This window comes from Tasmannia lanceolata, unplaced genomic scaffold (genome assembly GCF_043159265.1).
Source record: "Tasmannia lanceolata isolate RefF3 unplaced genomic scaffold, GAP_Taslan_0.1 ptg000012l, whole genome shotgun sequence".
In the NCBI taxonomy this organism is placed as follows: Eukaryota; Viridiplantae; Streptophyta; class Magnoliopsida; order Canellales; family Winteraceae; genus Tasmannia; species Tasmannia lanceolata.
Window position 1 is genome coordinate 55,490,795 of NW_027518689.1, and position 25,817 is coordinate 55,516,611.

General features: G+C 41.7%; 1 protein-coding gene across 1 annotated transcript in view; it reads left to right on the forward strand.

The window, feature by feature from the left end:
• Positions 1-8,485: 8,485 nt before the first annotated feature.
• The window catches only part of LOC143888462 (pentatricopeptide repeat-containing protein At1g80270, mitochondrial-like), a 48,587-nt gene continuing 31,255 nt past the window's right edge, over positions 8,486-25,817 (forward strand). The window contains exons 1-2 of the mRNA XM_077392914.1: positions 8,486-8,817; positions 9,637-10,249. Of these exons, the coding sequence (XP_077249029.1) occupies positions 8,783-8,817; positions 9,637-10,249 (648 nt within the window). The 5' untranslated portion in view covers positions 8,486-8,782. The remainder of the gene's footprint in view (positions 8,818-9,636; positions 10,250-25,817) is intronic.

Here is a 25,817-nt window from a genome sequence, read left to right on the forward strand (position 1 = left end):
AGGTCCCTCCCCCAGTGAGGTGTTCTTAACCTGACTTCCGATGACCCTCCCAGCTGTTAGTAATGACGTCCATCCGAAGACTCGTTCTAACAGTCGTATTTTCAAAACCCCATCGGCGAGATGTGTCCACTCAATGACCTGACAGCAAGGTTCCTCGGTGAGGGCTGCACGCCCTAGGATCCGATGTGAGTCTTCCAAGCCTATCATTAGTCTCCAGTGACAAATTTTTGCTGTCTCCTTACTTTAGCATTCAGGTGCCTTGCACTCTCTACCAAAGAGGGGCATCTGTAGACACCCAATTTTGTCAAGGAATTATTAGTGATAGGTGATGCGAGGAAGAACCTTATGACGAGTTCTAGATCACCAGTTGTGTTTCCCTCAATCTCTCTATTAGGGCACTAACTCTTCTCGAAAGTTGTTTTCAACCACCGAAAGCTTGTTTTAACATAGCACCTGCTTTTTTCGGAGAACCCAAAGCATGTTTACATGGCACTCGCCATTTATGGCATCTGTCGGCAAGCCCGTCTGTACACGACATTCTAAATCGGTAAGTCAATTTTGGGTCTGAAACTCTCTTTTGGCATCTAAAGGGCACCCGACTTCTCAAAAGCACCCAATTTTTGTTCCATTGGAAAGCACTGGAGAAAAGAAATCCAACGGACCTGACCACGTGCGAATCGGAGTCCAGTCAGAAGAGATATGGACGACCGAAGACGAAAATCACTACAGGATGAAAAAGCCGCTCCCGAATTACCGGAAAGCTTGTTTTCACTCAGTAAACAACTTTTTCATCAAACCAGAAGCCTGTCTACTCAGCACCCGCCATTTACGGCACAAACTGATAAGCCCGTCTGCACACAACATTCCCAATCGGTAAGTTAACTTTGGGTCCAAAATTTTCTTTTCGCATTCGAACGACACCCGGCTCCCCGAAAGCACCCGATTTCTGGTTCATTAGAAACCCCTGGAGAGAATGAATCCAACGCACTTCACCACGTGCGAATCGGAGTCCAATCGGAAGAGATATGGGCGACCGAAATACCGATAAAAGACGAAAACACTACGGGACGAACCAAGAGAGGACGAAATAAGGGGTGTATGGTGTGACATCACCCACCTTTTTGGGGGTGATGTCACCCCCCACTAACCGACATCCCCCCTCTCCACTATAAATAGAGGAGAGGGGGTAAGGGCTTTTAATGGCGATGAGCCAGAAATGGCCAATTTCCGGCCACTTCTGGCTGGATCCAAACAAAGTGGTCTACTGACCGAATGTCATTCATGATGAGATATACAATTTTGATTAGTAGTGTTTTTTATGGTTTTGATGTTTGAGGGGTCCAAAAGTCAATTCAAAGTTGTATTTTTCACACTAAGACATAACTGTGCAATTTCTTAAAAATCATGGACAACATGAGCTTTAATAATTTTTAGTGGTGGTTTGGATGTTTTGAGCTTGGTAGCAAGTCATGAATCATCTTTTGGATGTTTTCCATGATTCTTACCATTTTTGGGATATTTTTGTGAAAATTGCATCTTTAGTTGTGATTTTACCTTTTATTGCTTTTGAAGGCTATTTTGGACTTAAATCATTTTTAATGCTTATAGTTGGATATGATGAGTGTGCTAACAAGTTTTAAATCATATATTGAATAATTTTTATAAATTGTTTGGCATTTTTGACCATTTTTTGTAAAAATTGCATGTTTGGTGGAAATTTTGTCCTTTTTTTAAAGGTTGTTTTGAGCTTAGATTAATTCAAATGGATGTTTTTTATTATGTTGGGCATGATAGCAGATTATAAATCATATATGGAGTAAATCTTATGATTTATTTTGAATTTTGGGCATTTTTAGTGAAATTTGCATGTTGTGTTATGTGCTTCAAATGCCTTTTCAATGCTAAATGATTGAAATTAATGATGTATGCAAACAAATGATTTAATCATGATCAAGCCTGAATAAAGCATGCTGAAAATATCTAAAAGAAGCTGAAATTAAGCATTAAAAGTTGCTAGAACTTTGCTAGAGACACACCACGAACAAGCTTGCTTCATTCTTCCGGTTCTTGAACTAAATGATAACTTGGCATCTGAAACTCATAGGATCACTTCTAAAACATGTTTAAACCTTCCAAATCTTGCGAGTTTCATCCTTGGAGACATGCCATGTCTCATACCGTCTTTGAGATCCATTGCTTACATATCTTGCCTCTCGTTTGCATCATTACCCATTAATTACATCTTTTGCATATCATCATTTTTCCTTAAAGTCCTTCCTTCATTGCAAGGGCAATTTCCTTCCTTCATTGCAAGGGTAATGAAAGAGTCATCTAGAGCCCCCACTAGGAGACACATTTAGTCTCATTAAGGTCGTTCTCCTTTAGAGATAAGCCTTGTGTATTAGCAAAGCACACATAGGAGGCTTGCCTAGCCTCATTTATAGAACACCTACAAGTTGTACCCCTTTCTAAGTTAGAGACTAACTTAGTGTTTTAGTTATTTTTTTCTCTATTTATCATTGCTAGGGCAATGATAGGGATACTTGGAGTCCACCTCTGTGTCTAGGAGACTTGCCCAGTCTCACTAGCACCCTTGTTTATTTTCTCCCCATTTAGCGAGTCCTTGACTTATTTCCCCTATATTTTGGTAGCGTTATTAGCGAGTCTTTGACTAATTTATCTTTTGGCAGCACTATTAGCGAGCCTTTGACTTATTTGCCCCTTCTTTTATGGAGTTGTGAGATATGCTTTAGATTATTTCCATCCCCTCTTTAGTGTCACTTGTTTAGGACTTTATCATTTGTCATAGATATTTCTTTCCCTTTTAAAGACTAGCTTAGTACTAGAACTTACATATTTGGGATCTTAGCTTTCATAGTGGGATACTAGTTTATTTGTTTTGAGATCATTACATTTTTAATGAGTTTGTTTTGTTTGGGGTTTCCCCTTTACCCTAGGGTTTTACCCAAGGGTGTTGCATTGTGTGTTCCCTTTGGCCTTTGACCATAAGAGTGAAAACATTTGAAAATACATTATAAAACATCAAAACACTTGAAAACTTAAAAACACAAAAAATATTTGAAAACTTGAAATTCAAAAATATTGAAAGCTGAAAAACTTTAAAGATTTTAAGAGCGTATTAGGAAAGTTTATTTCCGAACTATGTTGGCTTGATCATCTCCCACGAGGTACGAAGGCAGCTTGGGATCATTATTCCAAGTCCTGCCAAACTTTGAAAATAAAACTTTGTAATTCTTTAAAAAATCATTCAAACAACTTTAAAACCTTGTTTGCAAAAAGATCTTCCTCTAGAGTTAAGAGTTTGTCCTAGATAGAGAGTTTTAGAATTAGGAGTATGTCTTTGATATATTGTGTGTTTGGTATGTGTTAGAGTTAGGAGTTTGTCCTAGCTAGGAGTTTGTTACGCCTCTGTCCGGTCGGTTGGCAATCTACATCGCCTACTGATGACTAGATTTATGATGCGTTAGTTTGCCCATTGTTTTCCTTAGGCCACACAGCCTAGTTGTACATAGGATATAGGAACCACTTGCATTAGCTTAGGGCTAAACTTGCATTTAGTTAGGGCATATAGGAAGTCTTAAAATCCACAATCCACTTGAACTTAAATAATTGTTCAAAAAGCTTTAAAATTAGTCTGGTCTTTTAGGTCGAGTCTAGTTTAAAGGTCTAAATGTCTTAGGCATCGTAGTTTAGAACAGGCAAGCAAGAACTACGTTGCCTTGATTTCTGTGAAGCAGTGATACGTAAGCGGCTTTGGATGAACACCAAACCATCCAAAATTCGGGCGGAAACGTTTAGGTTTTAGGGTTTGTTGTTAGCATTCTGAAAATTGAGTTTGTTATTCTGTACCATTTCTTGCATAGGATCATGCTAGTGTGCTTTCATTCTTTGATTGGATTGATGGTGATTTCATTCACTTGTCTTAGTTATAATCTTTACTTGTTCATCGTATACTTGCTTAGTTGTAGCTTCACCATGTTTAGCTGTAGCTCTTATAGTTTTTTTTATTGCTTATACTCATGTTTAGTTATAACCCTTTACCGCTTTCTTTATTGTTATTCACATGCTAGCTGTAGTTCTTTACTGCTTTACTATGACCTGCTTAGCTATAGCTATGCATGTGCATGTTTATCGATTTCTAGATGTGTTGAGGTAGGGCTAGATGTGTTGTGTTATGACTTGGATGTTTATTTTTATTTATTTATCCCTAAGTCATGCATGTTTTAGGTAGACGTTTTCTCTGGGATATTTGTTCCCATTTCATATGATTTTCGCCCAAAATTCTTCAAAGTTAATGAAAATTGCATAAGAGACAGAATGCTTGCACTCGGACGGATGGGGGTGCTCTTCGGACCTTCCTCATTCGTAATCAGGCACAGACCCATATATATTTCTGGTTATCCATTGCATAGATGATTTATTTTTGGGTTCCATGGCCTATCCATGGATGGCGACTATGAGTTGTTTTATGAACGTCTTGGTTTCGAGCCTTAGCTCTGGATCAAGAGGTATCTCATTTTTCGTGACCCGTGCTATGCTATGAGGGTGACACCTGTTTCGAGAGTTCCTTAGTAGAGCTCTCCTTCATGTGGAGATCCTAAAGGACCGATGGGGGACCCGTTCTCTCGCCTCCTCCTCTCAGATCGGGATCTTTACAGACTTTGTAAACAAATTATTTAAACTCTTTAAAAAGCAAAAAAATCTTTCGCAAATTGTTTTTGAAACTTTTTTCCTTTAGAGTTAGGATTTTGTCCTAGAGGTGTTGTGTGTTTGTATGTGTTTGTTTTGGTGTTTTATATTTGTTTTAGAGTTAGGAGTTTGTCCACGCCTCTGTTGGGTCGGTTGGCAATCCACATCGCCAACTGATGACTAGAATATGATGCGTTAGATAGCCTCTCATATATCTTTTTTCTAGGGTACAGCCTAGTACACATAAGATATAGGAACCACCTGCATTAGCTTAAAGCTAACTTGCATTTAGTTAGGGCATATAGGGAGTCCTAAAATCTACAATTCAGTTGAACATAAATAAGCACAAAAGAAGCTTTAAAAATTAATCTGGTCTTTTAGGTTGAGTCTAGTTTAGTGGTCGAGATGTCTTATGCATCATAGTTTAGCATAGGCGAGTAAGAACTACGTGACCTTGATTCATGTGAGGCGGGGATACGTAGGCGGCTTTGGATGAACATCAGACCGTCCAAAGATTAGGGCCCGAAAAAAAATTAGAGTCTTAGGATTTGTTATTAGCATTTTAGGATGTGAGTATGTTATTCAGCATTGTTTCTTGCATAGGACCATGACTGTGTGTTTTCTTTCAGACATAATATTTCTTTACTTGTTTACTCGCATGCTTAACTGTAGCTATTCACTACTTACCAGTCTATTACTTCTTGATTATATTGCTTAGTTGTAGTTCTTTTATTGCTTTACTGTTTTTTCAGTTTATTATTCTTCTGATCATATGCTTAGCTGTAGCTATTTATTGTTTTTCTTACTTATCTTATCTCATCTATCTGTTTGGTTTAGCTCTTTATATCTCCCATTGCCTGCTTAGCTGTAGTTATGCATGTGTATGTTTACTGATTTCCTAGATGTGTTGAGTTAGGATTAGATGTGATGAGTTAGGATTTGGATGTTTATTTTTCTTTACCTATCCCCGAGTCATGCATGTTTAGGTAGACGTTTTTTCAGAGATATTTGTTCCCATTTTCACATGATTTTCGCTCAAAACTCTTCAAAGTTAATAAATTAATGGCATAAGAGACCGAGTTTGCTCGGGCGAGTTGGATGCTCTCCGGACCTTCCCAACTCGTAATCAGGCACGAGCCGGATATATCTGGTTATCCATTACAAACATAGCATTTATTTTTTGTTCCATGGCCTATTCATGGATTGCGACTGAGTTATTTTAGGTACGTCTTGGTTTCGAGGCTTTTGTCTCTGGATCAAGAGGTATCTCATTTTATATTGCCACTCGTGTTATGCTATGAGGGTGGCACCTTTTTCGAGAGCTCCTTGGTAGATCTCTCTATTCACATGTGGAGATCCCAAAGGACCTACGGGGGGGGGGGGGGGGGGTCTGTCCCTCGCCGCCTCCTCCCGGATCGGGGTCCACAACACCTTAACGTTTGGTATTCTATTTTGGGCTGTTTTGCTCTTAAGTTATAATAAAAAATATTTTAAGAACATAATTTTACTGCAACTAGTACTATTATAAAGGGAAATTATATCACGATGCGTTGTCTAATACATCTCTCTAAAAAGCTATCAACAACCAACCAGGAGAGTTCTTAATCAGGAGTGTCATTATCGAAACAATGGAGACAGATATAACTTTTCTTACAAAAAGCGTAAATAATACGCGTTACAAATTTTAAATTGGCATTTTTTAGTAGCCAATGTTTTGGGGAGTATTTAGAAACCAATAATTTAAGGAGAAAATTAATGAAAAACCCCATTAAATGTGGTTCTTCAACTAAAAATCCCCTTAACTTTTTTACATAGTGATAGAATTAGAATCCGTGAATTGTTCAATGAGGCAAAATGTTCAACAAGAGGACATGAAGATTTTGGAAAAAAATGCATGTTTTTTTAGGGCGATGATATTTTCACCCCATGCAATACGCATTTGTCCCCATGTAAGATTGTTGTCAAAAAGCATTAAAGTTGCCCAATGTTCACCTAATAATGGGGCCGAATGCGTACTGCAGAGAGGGGGGGGGGTGTATATGATCTCCCTTTTTTTTATTATCTAAAACATACATACTTATAAGGCTGTTTCACCTACATCGCGGGCCCAAGGCAAATACATTCGTCACCCGCATCGCAGTCTTACGATTAAATGTGTGGCCCCTGATTTAAGGGTTTTAAAACCCATTCTTTTACAAGCTTAAATCAGAGCCACACATTTAATCTTACAGTTGCGACGTGGGCGATGAACGGATTTGCCCTGCATCGCGATGCAGGTGAAAAGGCCTCTTAAGAAAATCATTGCCAAAAAGTCCCTAAAACAGACTAACGCGAATTTGCATTGGATGTAAGAAAAAAAATACAGCATATAATTTTTTTTTGCTAAATCATCCATCTCTATCTCTTCCAGAAAGAGGTTGTTCAGAATCGACTCTCTCTCCCTGTCTCTCTCCATTGCAAAATAATGAATAAAATCCTACAAATAAATGCCACGAATAAAGGGGCAAGATTTTCTAACTCAGATTTCGTGAGATTTTCTCCCCATTTTGGCTAGGCAAGATTTTCTCTCAGTAACTATTATTTTTCTTCCCATTTTAACTCAACCACCAGAAAGGAGAAATTTAAAACCCCGGCAACTAGTTTGGGAAAAAGGCTTAGTTGAGGTGAGTTGAGTTTAACACAGCCACACGAAAGGAGAAATTTAAAAACTGACTAACTATGCACTGAATGTCAAGGGACGAGATTTTCTCACACGGTAACTGCCCATTCCAAATTCAAATTAAAAAAAAAATGATTAATTAGTAGTTTAGCATCTACTTTTAAGGGGGAAAACAAAATTTTTTATTTTTTGAGAAAAAGACGAAGCACAACGAAAAGTGGAGGCGCAACTTGGGTCCGGTCGAGTTGAGCTTTTGCAAAAAATGAATAGGAGTCAACCCGAACCCGATCCGATATCAAGTTAAAAGCTCAACCCGATTTCTCAAAAATCAACCCGAGTTGCACCCATGCTTAGTATAGATTATACATAGATAGATTACAAATAGGAGAAATTATATGGTGGCATACCGTCAAGTCCTGTTAAGGTGGTACGATGGAGGTACCATCCTTGATATTTGATCCAACAACAGACTCTTAAAGGGGTACCACCCTTGGATCAAATATCAAGGGTGGTACTGCTTTGATGGTACTTGATGCTCAGGTACCATATAAAAACTCTATAAATGGATGGATGGATGGATGGATGGATTATAGATAGATATATAGATTATAGATATCCCCACCCAATCCTCCAAATTGATCCGTGCAAAGTAGGGATTTGTAATTGGGAAATGTTATCAGCACTACTGTATTTTGATGATCACACTCCTCACTTTATTAAAAGTATGGTATGGCCCGCACCATAGGATGATCCAACCGTCCATCAGATGGGACACAGTCTAAATATGTTGTGCCCCAAAAATCATTTCCATAGGTTGATCCTAACCCTCCGATCTGTAGAGGGTCAGGATCAAACAGTCCCTCTACAGATCGGAGGGTTAGGATCAACCTATGAAAATAATTTATGGGGCACAGCCTATTTACGCTGTGGCCCATCTGATGGACGGTTGGGATCATCCTATAGTGTAGGCCAGTACTTTTAATAAAGTGAGGAGTGCCATCATCAAAATGCAGTAGTGCTGATAACATTTCCCTTGTAATAAATGCGAAGATGTAGCCACAGCCAAAAGTAGGCCTATTACGGGCAATGTGTAGAAATGCAACTATGCAAGGTCAAGTGCGGCCGTGTCGGGTATAGTTCCAGGCTCTAATTTTGTCGTTCTTATGTTTCAGTTTTGCCCATCTAGGCTTTCCACCAATTTTGTGCGAAAAAGGGGGGAAAATTAGAAAGAAAGTTCGAGACCTAGTGAGTAGTGACCTAAAGAAAAACAAGAGATCATATACCGCGTTGATATATGAAGCCTGCTCTGTTAGAGCGTTTGGGGTTTTTAGGGTTTAGTCTTCTATTTTGAAAGCGGTAAGAACTCGGGTTAAGGGTTAGGGAGTTTGTTTCACGTCAGGCTGGAAAATCATCATGTTGGCACTTCGGAGAGCTGCTAATCCTATGCGGTAATGTTCTTCCCTCCCTTTTAGTACTCCATTTTCCATCTTTTCTTTGCATTAGACTATCGTCTTATTTGGTTGTTCTCTTTTATGGTTTTTCTGCAAAAATTTTCCCTTTCTTTTCATTATTTGATTTATTGGATGGGTTTTTGAATGTTTTTGCAGTGTACGAGGATAACATCTGATGTTTTAATTTTTCTTCCTGATTTTTTGCTTGGTTCCTGTTTCTTTTTCCAGTAGATGAAATCATTTCAGTTTCTCTTTGAGTTGCTCGACGTTTTCTTCCCTTTTTTAATCTATGGGATATACCTGCCTATGCATTTTTTTATCAGTAGATTGCCTTTTTTTATATATAATTTTATTTGTTGTAGATGGTAATCATTTTTGGCTTACTTATTCATGCAATTTTAACAGGAAAATTATCTTTCTTCCTAAGGCTCTGTTTCTTTCAACGTAAAATGGCTGTAAAACAAAATTTACACCCATTTTTAAGTGCAAAACTGAGCTTAAAATTTGTTTTACGCCCATTTGTGTTTTGCAAATCATTACAGCCCCTTTCATGGCATTTTTCCAGCGTTGTACATAGATTTCGATGCTATTTTCTCCCCTTTGTATATCCTTATCTTTTTGAAATTTGGAGTTAATTGGATTTGTAGGAGTTTTAGTTTTCTGTTGTCAAATATTTATAGATAGACTTGGCAAAACCTTATCATTAATGGTTGAAAGGACTTACGCTCTTCTATCAGTTGTTTGTAATTTTTTCCCAAGCGTGGGTATTGTTGAAGCTTGTTACGAGATTTTGATCCTTCATTTTTTTGCTACCAGGACTCATGGTTTTCGCTTAGGAGCTACACGAGCCACTTGTGCAAAATCTGACATACTAAGTGTTAATTCAGAGCTTGGAGTTAGTAGTCGCAATCATGACCAATTTATAACTGATAGATTTCTCTGGCCAAAGAGGTTTTATTATAACCACTCTGCTCCATTCAAGTTCTTTATGAAGATTAGTAGTCTTTCTTCACAGGCCGGTGCTAAGAGCAGTGATGATGAAGCCGACTTGGAAGACGGGTTTTCCGAGCTAGAAACACCTCCAGACACTGATAACATAGTTGAAAAAAATCCAGTGGAGGAGAATGATGGGGAATTGATATCTGAACCCGAGCTTTCCGATGATGAAGATTCAGAAGATGATTTATCGGAAACAACTAATAATGAGCTTGCCTTGTCTGACACCGAAACAGTCTCGATTGTTGACAAGGAGTCACGGAAAAAATTCTTGTCTTCCTCATTATTCAAGGTTATTATGGACACTCCACACCAATCCATTCAAGTTGCTATCAGTAAGTGGGTTGTTGAAGGTAAAAGTCTCGGCCGAACTGAGATCTCTCTTGCTATGCTTAATCTTCGGAAGCGCAGGATGTTTGGTCGGGCCTTGCAGGTGTGTTCACTTGGATCTTTCTTTTTCAGAGTTTAATACATGGTGTGAGAACCCAATGTTAATAGGCATGACAAGTACAATCTCTCTTTTTTTTTGAAAATTGACATATTTTATTAATATTAACATAGCAATTGGGACCAATAGTCCCAGTTGCAATACAAAATATTCAAGTGAATTAGCCGGCATACCGGCATTAGCCATTCAGGTTAAGCTACACCGAATCTAGAGTCCTCAATCACCATTCCAGCACCCTCCAAAACTACCCATCATTTACATTCTTTTCTATCCATTCCTTTGCCATATACCATAATACTCGAACCAGGCAAGACAGAGTTGTACTAAAGAGCTAGGACCAAAAACTATGACTCGTGAATCAAGCACAATCAGTCAACTCCACTGATAAGGCTCCAATGTCCAGTTCCAACTCCATATCTTCGGGCCAGTACTCTGCTGCGAATTCCGGGAAAGGGACCTCTACCACCAGGTTCTTCCGAATTGAAATTAATTCAGCAATCTTCCGGAGACAAAGGTTCTTCTTTGCCTCCCATTCTAACCACCGAAGTTCATTTGCATAGTCCAACCATCCTTGAAAGAAGGGGAATTTATAGATTGGTATGACTATGTCCTTTAAGTTATACGTGCCCGTAATAGGGAAGAATTCATCTGCTCTCATCCTATAATCTGCCTGGAACTGTCTCCACTGTCATTTTAAGGTACTTTTAAGTTTTTCAGGTATGGTGGGAGCCTCCACTGATGCTTTGACCCTGTTATAGTGCAAGCTTCTAACCCATTGACGTTGGTCGAACCATTCTAAAAGGTCAGGAATATCCTTCCTTAACCTTTTGAATGTTCTGGGACCCGCAGAAGAAGGAGAAGCCATTTTCTGAGCACCAGCAAAGGAATACCAACAGTTCTTGAGAATGACTTCTCTTTCCCAGATACATATTATAGTTGCCCAAAACTTCTTTCTTGCCCCCCCTGGCTACCTCGAACTAAATCAAAGTGATAATTAATTCCATATGCCAATAAACTCATTATTATATCGTGAAAGGATCATAAACGTTATCTCACAAACTGGCCAGGGCTATTTGTAGCTATCGTTTACGAAATCTTTTCCAAATGATACGTATTCATTATGGGAAAGCAAGTGTTGTCACCATCATAGCGACCCGTGTCATCCCGATCCACTTTTCTTTCCTTTCTATCTTTCTACTGATCCGACCCCATTCTAACGAAAATCCACCCTTTCTGGTTCCTGGCTGAACTTACCCAAGATCTTCTGACGATCCTTCTCTTTTTCTTGATATACGTGACAGAGGCAACGTACAAGGATAAGCTTACATTCCTCGGGCCCCACCAACTGAGTGTCTCGACTGAAGCGGATCTTGATACACAGCATTTTAAAAAAAAAACTAATGATAATGATAACACCAGTGTTACATGCTATCTTCAACCTATACTCGCAGCAGACAAACCGTCAAGACCATTAACTCCAAGCATGTCTGAAACGTGTTTTGCTTGCCTTGGAATTTTTACCATTTTCTAATTCCCAAAAATACCCCCAAGTCTCAATAAAGATGGACTCTTGCGATGAAGGATCCCGTCTTCATAAGAGGCAGGGAAATCTACCAAAGAACTTTCCCATGTCTCTTCTAAAATCCATTTATAAACAGTGTCTCTGATAAGACAAGTTTTCTATCTTGCCCCACTCCTCTTCTGTTTCCGATTCCCCCTCATCAAGAGAGAGGGACCTCCCAACGGCTAAAGGTTCAAAGATTAACAAAATACAGACGGTTTCAAGGAAAGGTTCATAGGGTGAATCTTTCCCCAAGACCGAATTGACGATCTGACAGTTGAATTTTTGTGGTGAGAGGGCCTCTGTGAGAGGTACTTCATTAACGAAGTATCCGGTTGTTTCTTGCATGTGTTTTCCTTTAAAAGGAAGGTGGGTGCAGGTAACTCACCTTTTTGACCCCATTCACGACTAGTAAAGGTGGGGGTAGGTGACTCACCTTTTTGTCTCCATTTGCGTCTAATTTGCGATTTTTCCTTCCAGACTCTGTTCTTAATTTTAGACCCACCCACACAGCTTCGGAGTATGTCGAGAGCCTTCTTAAGTCTTAACCTTTTCTGTCAGTCCCTTTGAAGCTTTTACCCACCTCTTTTCACCAGCTGTCAGTTGATTTGACACCCTGGGTAAGGGTGGATTTTGAATTTGAAAATTGAAATTGGACCAACCTGCCTGATGATCCCTGGTTTCTCTCTTCCCAAAACTGGGACCCTCACTGACAGCTACCAAGTCGGAGTTGACCGTAGCGACGAAGATTGGGCTCTCGTGTAGGTCTTCCCGCTGGGACTGTGTCAATGCCACCGATGATTTTCCAGTAATCCCTTCTAGTGGCGAGTGCAAATCTGGTTGTATCTCCACACCGACCGTGAAGAAGGAATGCTGGATTTTTAAACGAAGGAATGAAGCTCGTAGTTTCCAGGCTGGAGCCAAAATACGCGCTTCAGCAAATTCCATGGTTTGACCGTTGTTTTGTTCCATTTTTATTTCCAGAACCACCCCAAAGCATTTTCCCAATGCCGCAACGGTTGAGATTGCCCACGCATGGAGGGGGATTCCATAAAAGTTAACCTAGAGTTCCTCCTCTCCCTGTTGATAGTCCGAATCCCAGAGTTTAATGGAAGAAAGATGAATTCCGCAGGCTTCATCTCCCCTATCAAGAATCTTTTGGGCTATGTCTTCTCTATCAAACATGAATAAGAATTCGTCACCTGCCAGAATACAAGGATTAGACAGGGCCGGAATGCCCCAGTGCTTTTTGGCCCAATTATAGAGATCCCCAACCCTCCATCCCTTCTCCTTAGTTCTTCCTATGAGGCATGCTTTCAAACAATGACTCATCTTTTCTAGTTCCTTTCCCATGATATGTAGGAAGGGGAATCCACTCCTTGTATTGAATGAGATATCGCCCGAGTCCGGCCACCCCTCCACATTAGATTCCCGACCCTCGTCAGATTCAAATCCCACCCGAGATGAAGTTTTCCACTGGGTATCGTACTCACACCATCGGCAGCAAGCCCTCCATCTAAAATTAAGATAGCCACAATTCTTACAGTTCCAGTCCCTCTTGGCTCTTCGTCCGGAAGCTGGCTGCATTTTTTAGATTGTTGACAAGTACAATCTCTCTTATTCTTGGTGGTTATTTTTATAATCTATTGGGACATTTATTGCTGCTATCTGCTGACAGGTATCCTTGTCAATATCTTTTTTGATAACATATTTCTGGATGTGCTATTCAAAAATAAAAAAGAAAAAGGAAAACTTATTGCGAGACATGTTTGGAACTTATTTCTTTAGCATCACATGTTTTTATATTTTGTACTTATTTTCTGTACATAACCTAGGAGGTCAGTGCTCATTGTGTATGCCAATACACTGCAAGAGCCAACGAATTCTCGTTTTTAGCCTCCATATTCATTATATATATATATATATATATATATATATATATATATATATATATATATATATATATATATATATATGTTGGTGAGGGGGAGCTTCCACTCACAACAATCTTCTCCCATCTTCTTCTTCCTTCACACTTCAACATGGTATGAGAGCCCTAGGGTTACCCTAGGGACCCATTGAGGACCACCATCCTCCCACCTCCCTTCAACCCCAAAACCCTAACCTAACCTTCATCACTAATCTTCATCTTCTACCTTCATCCCTAATCTTCATCTTCTACCTTCATCCCTCTCCTAAAACTAAAACTAAAACCCTAACCTCCAGTCCCCATCTTCTACGTCCAGCCCCTTCAACCCTAAAAGCCTAACCTAACCTAAACACAAAAAGCCTAACCTCCAGCTCCCATCTTCTACCTCCAGCCCCTTCAACCCTAAAACCCTAACCTAACCTAAACACCAAAACCTAACCTCCAGCCCCTACAACCCTAAAACCCTAACCTAACCTAAACACCAAAACCCTAACCTCCAGCCCCAAAACCCACCTCTCACGACCGCCCACCTTCTCCTCTACCTCCAGCCACGACCCCAACCACCACCCACCACCTTCGTCCACCTCTGATTTTTCCCCAAACCGCCGCCGCTGTAAACCACGACCCCCCCCCCCCCCCCACACACACACACACACACACCTCCTCCCACCTCTGGGTTTTCTCCCCACCCACGACCCTCCCGCCCCTGTTTTTCCCAACCCTCACCCCCGTAATCACCTACCCTACCCCTACCACCTCCCAGCCCCCCGTAACCCCTCTTCCCCTCTCCCCGACCCCTCTCTCACCCTCCAGACCCCTGTAACCCACGCCACCCACCCCACCACTTCCATCTTCCAGTTCCCTTCTCCTCCCAACCTCCTCCTTGTTTCCGTAAAACCCCCCTTCCCTCTCTCTCTATCTTTTCCCCTTCCTGTCACCCCCCTCCATCGTCCAGTTCCCATCAACCTCCCAACCTCCTCTCTCCTTCCTATTTCATTACTGTTGCTTACCTTTCCCTAAGTTTTTTTTAAGTTCTCCTTCAATATGGTCTAAATCCTTGTTGTTGGGTGTTCGTGCTCCTATCCGCGGCTCCGATTCGTCTTCTGCGACCTTCAATGCACTCATATTCTCTTATATTTCATCGGAGCCGCGTCCTCTCTCATGGACTCGTCGAGTAGTTCTCTTTCCTTCGTGCCATAGTTTTTTGTGGGGTTCTCTATCCGTTTGTGTCTATGGATTCTCTTGTCATTGAGGATCCCTCTCTTGGACTGGCTTCTACTAGTCCTATTCCTCCCCGCTATGGCTTCTTCTTCTACTCGTTCTTCCTCGGGGGATGGTTCATTCCCTCCGATGACTATCGTACCAATAAATGGGTCCAATTATGTCAATTGGAAGGTCGCCGTCGAAACTTACCTCATTGCTCGCCGTAGGATCTACATCATCTGTCGGGCCCCTCTCTCTTCCACTGATTCATCCTATGAGAAGTGGGAGGAGGACGACGCTCTTGTCCGCACTCTCTATGGCAAAGCATGACCTCTCATATTTCTGGCACCATGATGCATCTTCCGACCGCCAAGCGTATTTGGGATGAGATTGTAGTTCTCTTTTCTGGGGTGGGCGACCTTGCTCGCATTTGTTCCACCTTTTTTTTTGAAAGGCAATCGAATATATTAAAAGGGAGGACCAAGGAGGTCACCCAAAGAGAGGAACAAGGAGAAAAGAAAAAGCAACAGAAAAGCAAAAAATACAAGCACCCTCATGGAGGGTGGAAATCAAAGAATTCCAGCCCCTCCTTCTCAACACCCTCTCTAGCGAAACAATCCGCTTCACTGTTTGCTGATCTGCGCACGTGCTGAAAGACAATGGATGACCCACCAACAATGTCATCAATTTCATCGAACAGAGACCAAAATCTCCATGGGGGCTTAGCTGATCCCCGAAGCCATCTAATAACATTTAAAGAATCTCCCTCCACAATGGATATATCCAGGACCCCCCTATCCAAATGCTTGATGCCCTCATAAGCTGCTTTAACCTCAGCTTCACTGGAATCGCATACACTAAGAGGACCAGAAAAAGCCAAAAGAGACGTACCGAAAGAATTGCGGCACAGGCCACCAATACCCGCCCGCCGGACCCAGATTTCTGAAGCTAGACCCATCAAAGTTAACTTTCAGACAACTAGATGGAGGTGGGATCCACTTTTGCACCACCTTGTGACTGGATAACTTCTCCAAGCAGATGATGCTCCAGCCTTCCTATAAATCATAGGCGGACACAAACTGAAAAGAGGGTAGACACCTGGCCCTAGCAATAATAGAGGCAATAATGTTAACATAAACTCTATGTGGTGGCTTGTGGACACCTTCAAAAACTCTAGCATTCCTTTCCTTCCAGATCTCCCAAAACGTAGAAAACAAGCACAAATTCCACAAAATTCTCCCTTTTTTCTTTCACGGCACTCCTTCCCAAGCTTCAAGTAAATCCATAATTGAAGAGGGAAATACCAGCTCAAACCGAATCTGGCCAAAATCAGACTCCACACAGATCGAGCAAAACTGCAATGCATGAAAAGGTGACTAGCCGATTCCCCGTCCAAAAGGCATAAAGGGCAGTGATCAATCAGCATCATCCCCCTTCTCCTAAGGAAGTTTATCGTTTGAATCCTATCCCTACATACCGCCCATCCAAAAAAACAAACCCTAGGGGGGCAAAGAGATTTCCAAACCTTGGCCAAGATAGTTAGATTAGGACAAATAAGAAGGTGTGAATAGAAAGACTTAACAGAAAAGAATCCGGACTTGTCCCATATCCAAATTCTCATATCAGGCCCAAATATCTTTAAATAACACGACTGAATAGTTTGAAAGAGATGAGTCAGTGCCTCCAATTCTCTCTCGAAGAAATTTCTGCGGAAGGCTGGCATCCACACCACTCTCCCATTCTCCCGCACAAAGCAATCTTTGACCAGTACCTCCTTATTAAGAGCCACCCTACATAATTCCGGAAACAGTAAACTCAAAGGCTCAGAGGCGCACCAGGCGTCCAACCAAAATCTAACTCGATCCCCTGAGTAAACCTTGAATCTGGTACCCTTAACAAATTTAGGCCAAATTTTCAGAATATCCCTCTAAACAGTTAACCCTTTAAAAGAAAACAAATCCCCCGAATCCCACTTACCAACCTTAGAACCGTACTTGCTGCTAATAACTTTAACCCAGAACAGATCTTTCTCGATATCAAACCTCCAAAGCCATTTCCTATGGAGAGCCTGTTTAAATTCTTTAATTCTTCGAATCCCCAGCCCCTCATTTTTAAAGGATAGCAGACCTCATCCCATTTTACAAGGGGTATACCCGCAGCATCCTCGGAACCACCCCACAGAAATCTACGCTGGATTTGTTCATTCCTCAAGCCCACACAAACTCCCACATTTGAAGAGAGAAAGGAAATACGTGGGAATATTGGCCAATACCGCCTTCACAAGCACCAATCTCCCACCTTTTGAAATTAAATTCTTCTTCCAAGTATCTAGTCTCCTTTCGATTCTCTCCATCACCGGGTCCCATAAGTTTTTTCCAGGTCTACCAACCCCAAGAGGTAGACCCAGATATTTTGAAGGTAAGGATTCCAACTTGCACCCAAGTATCGATGCAAAACAAGAAGCTTGGTCCAAAGGCAAATTGATAGCAAACATACACGATTTATGGAAGTTAATCTTCTGGCCAGAGAACAGTTCATAAAACCTCAAAGTCGCCTTCAAGTTCAAGATAGAGGCCTCATCCGGGTGGCAGAAAAGCAGGGTATCGTCAGCAAATTGCAAATGGGACACCTCCACCTTATCCCTCCCCACTTCAAAGCCCCTAAACAACCCAATCCCACTCCCAGAAACCATAAGCCTGCTCAATGTCTCAGCTATTATAACGAACAAGAAAGGGGAGAGAGGATCCCCTTGCCTCAGCCCCCTTGAGGACTTAAAGAAACCATTCGGAGATCCATTGATCAACACAGAAAAATAGGCTGATTCAACGCACCTTCGTATCCATCCCCTCCATCGGTCCCCAAAGTCCATACGCCCCATAATACAGTCCAAACTACTCCAGTCCACTCTGTCATAAGCTTTTTCCATATCCAACTTGCAGATAATTCCTCCAGAGCCAGATCGCCTTTGAGAATCAATAGCTTCATTCGCAATAAGAACACAATCAAGAATCTGCCTCTTGGACACAAAGGCACTTTGAACCTCAGAGGTGATAGAAGGCATCACCACCTTGATCCGCTCAGCCAAAACCTTCGCAAGCACTTTATAAAGGCATCCCACCAAGCTGATAGGTCTAAAATCCGTCACCTTCACAGCTCCCTTAATTTTAGGAATAAGGGAAATGAATGTGGAACCAGTACTACGATCCATCTGCGAACCATGAAAGAAAGCCTGAAAGAAGAACATAATGTCATTTTTAACAAACTCCCAGCATGCTTGAAAAAAGGCTAAACAGAACCCATTAGGACCGGGAGCTTTATCCTTGCTCATCGAGAACACTGCTTGTTTAACTTCATCGTCATCGAAAGGAACCTCTAAAGAATACCGTTCATCAAGAGAAAGCGCTTTAAACAGCACACCCTCCGGAATAGGGCGAGAAACATCCTCCGAAGAATACAATGTCTCATAGAATTCAATGCTAGCTTTAGTAATACTTTCCTTGTCTTCAAGCATCCTACCATCCACATTAAGAACAGAAATCCTGTTACACCTGCGACGGGCGCTAGCCATGGCATGAAAATATGCAGAATTCCTGTCCCCCTCTGACAACCATTTCACTCTTGACTTTTGTTTCCATGGCATCTCCTCCCTCAATAAAATACCTTTATGTTCTTCTTGAGCACAACCCAATTTCACTCTATCAACCTCGGAAGCCAAACCAACCTCAACCTCCAATTCAACCTCCCTCATGAAATTTTCCAGCCATCTCCTTCTAGCCATCTTAGACACTTTATTCTCCTCTACCCACATCTTTAGTTTTGCCTTCACATACCTTAACTTCATACCAATAATGACATCCGCTTGACCTTGCACAGTAAGGGAAGACCACCACTCACCCATCCTCTGCTCCATGTTAGGTTCCAAAAGCCAAGCATTCTCAAATCTGAATGGCTTGGGACCCATGACTCCTGTCGCGGATCCAGCAGCAACGGGCTATGATCCGAAACAGAGTGAGGAGTAATCCTTTGGAAAACCTCGGGAACCAAATTCAACCAGCTAGGACTAATGAGAAAACAATCTATGCGACTATGGCTCTCCCCTCTATTCCAAGTGAATCTACCACCCGATAGAGGCAAATCGATAAGACTATGATTAGCAATAAAATCAATGAACAACCGCATATTCAAATTGGACCGCCTACACCCCAAATGCTCATTAACCATTCTAATTTCATTAAAGTCACCTCCAATACACCAAGGATCAGACCGAGAACCCCTTACCCTCTCCAGCTCCTCCCACAAAAGTTTTTTCTCACCCCCAGAAACAGGCCCATAGACCTCGGAAAAAACCACAAATAAGCATCCTCTACTTTTCGAAATAGTATAGACAGAGTGAATTTGCCTTTCAGAACCTCCGAGCTTTGCCATTTAGAACCATTCCACATAATAAAGATACCACCAGAAGCCCTAATAGACTCAATATAGGAAAAATCCCAATTCGCGCAGCTTCCCACACTCCTAACCACCCTTCTATCAATGGAACCTAATTTTGTTTCTTGGATACAAACTACATCCTGCTTTTGATTAACCACCATATCTTTTAGATGCACTTTCTTCTCCAGCGACCCCAAACCATTAATGTTCCAAGACAGAATCTTCATCTAAACACCTTATTTAGACAACCTCCCTCCCTTTCTATGACGCTTCTTCCGCTCAGAAAGACCCATCAACCTGGCTTTGCCAATCGAGAATCCTTTATAGTTGACAGCAGATTTCAGCCTTTTTAACTCCCTATCCTTTCTGTTAAGGATTCCTGTAGATTGAACCACCCCCGATATATCCAGGCTTGGAAGGAGACTTTAGGCATTTGTTCCACCTATTCCCAGTGGATGCATCTCCGGCGTGGTGACACTCCTCTTTCTGGATACTACAACCAGTTTGTCTCCTATTGTCAACAATTGGATGTTCTCATGCCTCTCACGACAGACTTAACTGTTGCTGCCCAGCAGCAGGACCAGCTCCGGGTCGTTCACTTTCTTGAGACGTTGGGTCCTGAGTTCCTTCCTCTCAGACAGCAGATCTTTGGCTCTGGGACTATGCCCTCCCTACAGGAGGTCTATTTACGAGCTCAGCAGTGCATAGTTGGTACCTCTCTGCCCACAGTGCATAGGTGATACCTTTCTGCCCACTCCGTCTTTCGATGGCTCTGCGACGACGGCTTATAGTACTGGGGATTGTGCTTCCCGTGGGGGTGGCACCTTTGGATGAGGTCGTGGACGTGACTTTGGCCGTGGTGGTCGTGGCTCTGGCCGAGATTTTCCTGGTGGACGGAGTACTAGTGGCCGTCCTCGTCCTTATTGTTCTCATTGCCGTTGGGAGGGACATTCTTTGGAGACATGTTATGCTCTTCATCTTGAGCGTCGTCCGCCCTTTGCTCCACATTTTGGCTGATCATCACATCTTTCTGCCACAGACACATCAGACTCAGTACCTTCTTCCTCTTAAGAGCAGAGCCATGCCGTGTCTCCTGATGGTTTCTATCTTTCTCGCGCCGACTACGATGAGTTCCAGTGCCTTAAGCTGACCAGCCACCCTCCAAGTGCCGGCTTTGCTCAGCCAGGTAGCTCTCCTGCTTCTCTTCTCACTAGTTCGAGCTCCTGTATCATTGATTATGGGGCCTCGAACCACATGACAGGTACCTCTTCATCCCTTAGTTCTTTTCATTCTCTCTCCTCTCGGTTTATTACCCTTGCTTGGGAGTACTACTCCTATCTCTAGTATTGGTAATATCTCTCACTGTCCTGATCTTACCCTATCCTCTGTGCTATGTGTTCCCAAATCTCCTTTTGGCTTACTTTCAGTTAGTCAGCTTACTAAACATCTCAATTGCTCTGTCTTATTTTGTCCTTCTTATTGTGTATTTCAGGATCTTTCGACTGGGAAGACGATTGGCTCGGGTAGAGAGGTGGATGGACTCTATCGTCTGGATTGTGACCCGTCTTCCGCCATTTTGCACAATTCTGTCGATGCCTATCAGTGGCACTGCCGCCTTGGTCATCCATGTCTTGAGCGTCTATGACGCACTTCTATTATGTCTTCCCCTGTTCAGTCATTTTAGTGTGAGGCCTGTGAACTTGGAAAACACCACCGTGTGTCCTTTTTGTCTAGGCTTGTTAGTAGGGTTTCGTACCCTTTTGATATAGTGCACTCTGATGTATGGGGTCCCACGAGGACTACCTCTATATTTGGTTATAGATATTTTGTTGTCTTTATTGATGATTTTTCTCGCATGACTTGGGTTTATTTGCCTCGGATCGGTCTGAGATTTTCTCTACTTTTCGCACTTTTCATGCCAAGGTTACAAATCAGTTCCAATGTACCCTAAAATGCTTGCGCATAGATAATGGTAGGGAATATTTCTCCAAAACCAATGGCTTTCAGGATTTCCTTTCTACTCGTGGCATTGTCCACCAATCTTCCTTTGCTCACACCTCCCAACAAAATGGTGTAGCTGGAAGGAAGATGAGATCTCTACTTGATGGGTCCCGTATTCTTCTTATTCAGATACGGGTCCCCAAATCTTATTGGGGGTGATGCTATCCTCCTTGCATGCCACCTAGCAAATCGGCTTCCTTCTTCGGTTCTTGTTGGCTCTTCTCCCTTTGCCATATTACATCCTCATCATGACCCCTTCCCTCTCACCCCTAGAATCTTTGGTTGCGTGTGCTTTGTTCACAACTTTGGCCCAGGTTTAGATAAGTTGGACCCTCGTGCTGAGCGATGCATCTTTCTTGGGTACTCCCGGACTCAGAAAGGTTATTGCTGTTATAGTCATCGCTTGCGTCAATCATTTGTCTCTGCCGATGTTACCTTCTTCGAGTCAGAGTCTTATTTTGTTACTCATGCGTATCGTCCTGTCATTCTTGATTCGGAGATCCCTCTTCCTCGTGTCGTCCTCCCAGATCCTTGTCCCTCTCCACCCTTGCAGGTCCGTGAGCTGACCCCTGTATGTGCGCCCACTCCAGCCTTACCGGCCCCTGCGGCTAACCCTCCAGTTACTCGGAAGATCTATCAGCGCCGACCGAAGTCTGGAGCCCATCCTCCTCAGCCTGCACCATCTCTCTCTGAGCCGGAGATCCCGTCATCCTCATCTCAGGTACCTATTCTTCCCTCTCCTACAGTTACTCCCGATTCTCCCATTGCTTCTCGTACTCGCTCTCACAGTACTGCTCACCCCATTTCTTCTGTTATTTCCTATGACTCTCACCCCTATATTTCGAGGTTTTGTTTCTTCCATGTCTTCTGTTTCTTTGCCGCAGTCTTTGCCAGCTGCTCTTGATCATCAGGGTTGGCGTGCGGCTATGGATCTTGAGATGGAGGCCCTTCAGGCCAATCATACATGGGATTTGGTTCCCCTTCCTCCTGGGGCTCGACCAGTGGGTTGCCGCTGGGTTTATGCAGTGAAACACTTACCCGACGGCACTGTTGAGCGCCTTAAGGCGCGGTTGGTTGCCAAAGGCTATACATAGACTTTTGGAGTTGATTATAACGAGACCTTCTCTCCTGTTGCCAAGATTCCTTCAGTTCGTGTTCTTATCTCTCTTGTCGTCAACTAAGGGTGACATCTGCACCAGTTAGATGTCAAGAATGCCTTTTTACATGGTGAGCTTACTGAGGAGGTGTACATGGAGCAACCTCTTAGGTATGTTGCTCAGGGGGAGATGTCATCCTTAGTATGTCGGTTGAGGAGATCTATGTATGGCCTCAAGCAGTCCCATAGAGCTTGGTTTGGACGCTTTAGTGATGCTATCATGCGCTTTGGCATTAAGCAATGTGCCGTGGATCACTCCGTCTTCAGTTACCACTCCGCTGCAAGTTGTGTGCTTTTGATAGTATATGTTGATGACATTATCATTACATGTAGTGATTCAGTGGGGATACAAAAGCTGAAGACCTTGCAGAAAGAATTTTCAACCAAAGACATGGGTCGTCTTAGGTACTTTCTTGGTATTGTGATTGCCTATTCTACTAGAGGCATCTCCCTCTCACAGAGGAAATATGTGCTGGACCTTCTTGAGGAGACAGACTATTTCGGAGTGAAACCTGCTTCTGTTCCCATGGACCCAAATGGGAAACTTCTTCTAGAAGAAGGGGATTTATTAGAGGACCCTGGCAGATACAGGAGGCTGGTTTGCAAGCTCATATATCTTACAGTCACTCATCCAGTTATATCATTTGCTGTTGGTGTTGTCAGCCAACATATGAGCTCTCCTCGTACTTCACATTGGGCAGCAATGATTCAGATTCTTCGTTACTTGAAATGAGCGCCAGGTAAAGGCCTCCTATTCAAGAAGCAAGGGCATATCAGGGTGGAAGGCTTCTGTGATGCAGATTGGGTAGGATCTCTTGTAGACAGGCAATCCACCACTGGATATTGTACCTTTGTGGGAGGCAATTTAGCGTCATGGAGGAGTAAGAAACAAGACATAGTTGCCAAGTCCAGTGCCGAATCAGAGTACTGAGCTATGTCCCATACTAGTGGCGAGCTTATTTGGTTGTGTTCTCTCCTATCTGAGATTGGCTTTCCTTCATCCTCTCCAGCTCGGCTTTATTGTGATAATAAAGTTGCGATTTATATAGCCACAATTCCTGTCTTTCATGAGAGAACCAAGCTCAAAGAGGTTGACTGTCACTTCATTCGCTAGAGAATACATAGAGGCGAGATTCATGTTTCCTTCACTCGTTCTATGGACCAGCTTATATATGTTTTCACTAAGCCCTTAAGTAATGCTAAGTTGAATGACAATTGTAACAAGCTTGGAATGTATAATATATACATTCCAGCTTGAGGGAGACTGTTAAAAGTTGGTGTATTAGCCTTAAGGGCATAATAGTCATTTTGTATGTTTCTCTTTTGTATAAATACATTAGTGAGGGGGAGCTCCCACTCACAACAATCTCCTCCCATCTTCTTCTTCCTTCACACTTCAAGATATATATTGTTGTTAGAAAAATTTCTTGTTCTCAATAGTGTTGTATTAAAAATTGGAAAATTGAGCCATGCTAAACATGGATACTTGTCATAAGAAATGTAGTCAAATGGCTCAGGGCACTTTTCTCAGTCATATACTTTTATTAACAAGGTAGAGAAGCTTATTTATGAAGGGTATGGAACTGGAGTTGGAGGTACTTCAATCTTCCATATTATAGGTTTATGGGACTGGGAAACTGGGTGGTAATACAAGTCTTTTGTCTGAGTAGCTTCAAGGCATGCATATCGCAGGTTAAACAAAAAGGAGATGACTTTAATAGTGTGATGCTACATTTGTGAAAACATTTGATGTGTTTCAGTGTAATGACCACCCTTGAATCATCATCAATAATCTTAAGTATTATTTTAAATACATAAAAAAAAAATCATGCAAGATCCAATAGAAACCATCTTGGAAACTACTTCAATTAGAACCCCAAATAAGTAATGTGAGAAGGGGTGTTTAAGTAATATGCTAATAGAAGGAATAAATTTTTTTTACATCAAATAAAGGGAGGCAAAATCTCCCCAGATTTATGGCCGTACGCACGTCTCAAGAATGGGAGTGTGCGCAAGTCATGGGTGGGCCCTGTATGGAGTGCCAATATCAAGAGAATGTATTTTTCTAGGGTTTGCTTAGGCACTAAGTTAACTAACAAGGAAACCTAGCTAATTAGGAATCCTCCAAGCTAATAGAGTAAACCTCCATCGCTTGGGTTTTCACGCCCAAAACTTGCATGACAACCATAGTATTGAAGAAAAATAAAATAAAGAGATAAGAGAAAAGAGAAGGAAGGGAAGAGAGGCTCTTCTCATCCACTTCAATTTTCAACCTTTATCTCCATCAAGTAAGTAGCTTTAATCTAAATCCTCTGGATGTCTCTTTAATTTTTCTAAATTGAAATTGTTTCCTCTTTCTTGCTTCTCACCATGATTAACCTTATTCATCTAATGTTCCACAAATCCTCGGCTCAAATTCCACCTTGTCTATAACCTTGCTGATGCCCAGATCCATGCCTTATTCAAAACCTCCTTGCCCAACTTCCGGCCCCTGCAAATTTATCAAGCCATCTGTATTGACTACGAGAAATTTAAATACCTAACCACAACAAAGAAAAAAAATGAAATATTAGCCCCTATTCTTTTCTTGGATCAGCTTCTTTGGTGATTATACGACTGCTCTTTTATACTAACAGAGAGCGGCCCTGGAAAAAAAAGGGGGTATGAATATATCATATGGGAATGAGGTGATGGCAGCATGCCCATATATGATATCTACACCCTTGTTTCTCGTCATCTAGCATATATTGAGATACTAACAGTTCATTACGTTTTCAAAAAAAAAAATGGGATAAGTTAAATACACAAACATTATACATTACAAAATTTATTCAACTTGAAACCATTCAAAATCTATCTTGAAACGCAATCATTCGACCAAAAATCCTTTCCTTTCATATCATCTTCATGAGCCAAACACCTCCTTTTTCATACCCAAGCTGGAGATAAAAAGAAAAAGAAATTATTAAACACATAAACTAATAAGAAAAATAGAAAATCACCCTATAGGTTTCGCAACTTTGGACGATAACGAGATGAACACAAATGGGGGCGATTAGATAGATGCGCAGAGCGGTGGAATAAGACGTAGTATCATGACGGATGTCGTCATTTATTTTCTTTATTTTCTTTTATGTTTGGTTCTTAAGATTTTATTTAATCATTAGAAGTTTTCAAATTATCCCAATTTGGAAGGGATTGAACTTGCATGTGGTGACATTTTATTTGGATTGTACTCATTTTGGTATGTTAGTTAAAGTAATTAATACGG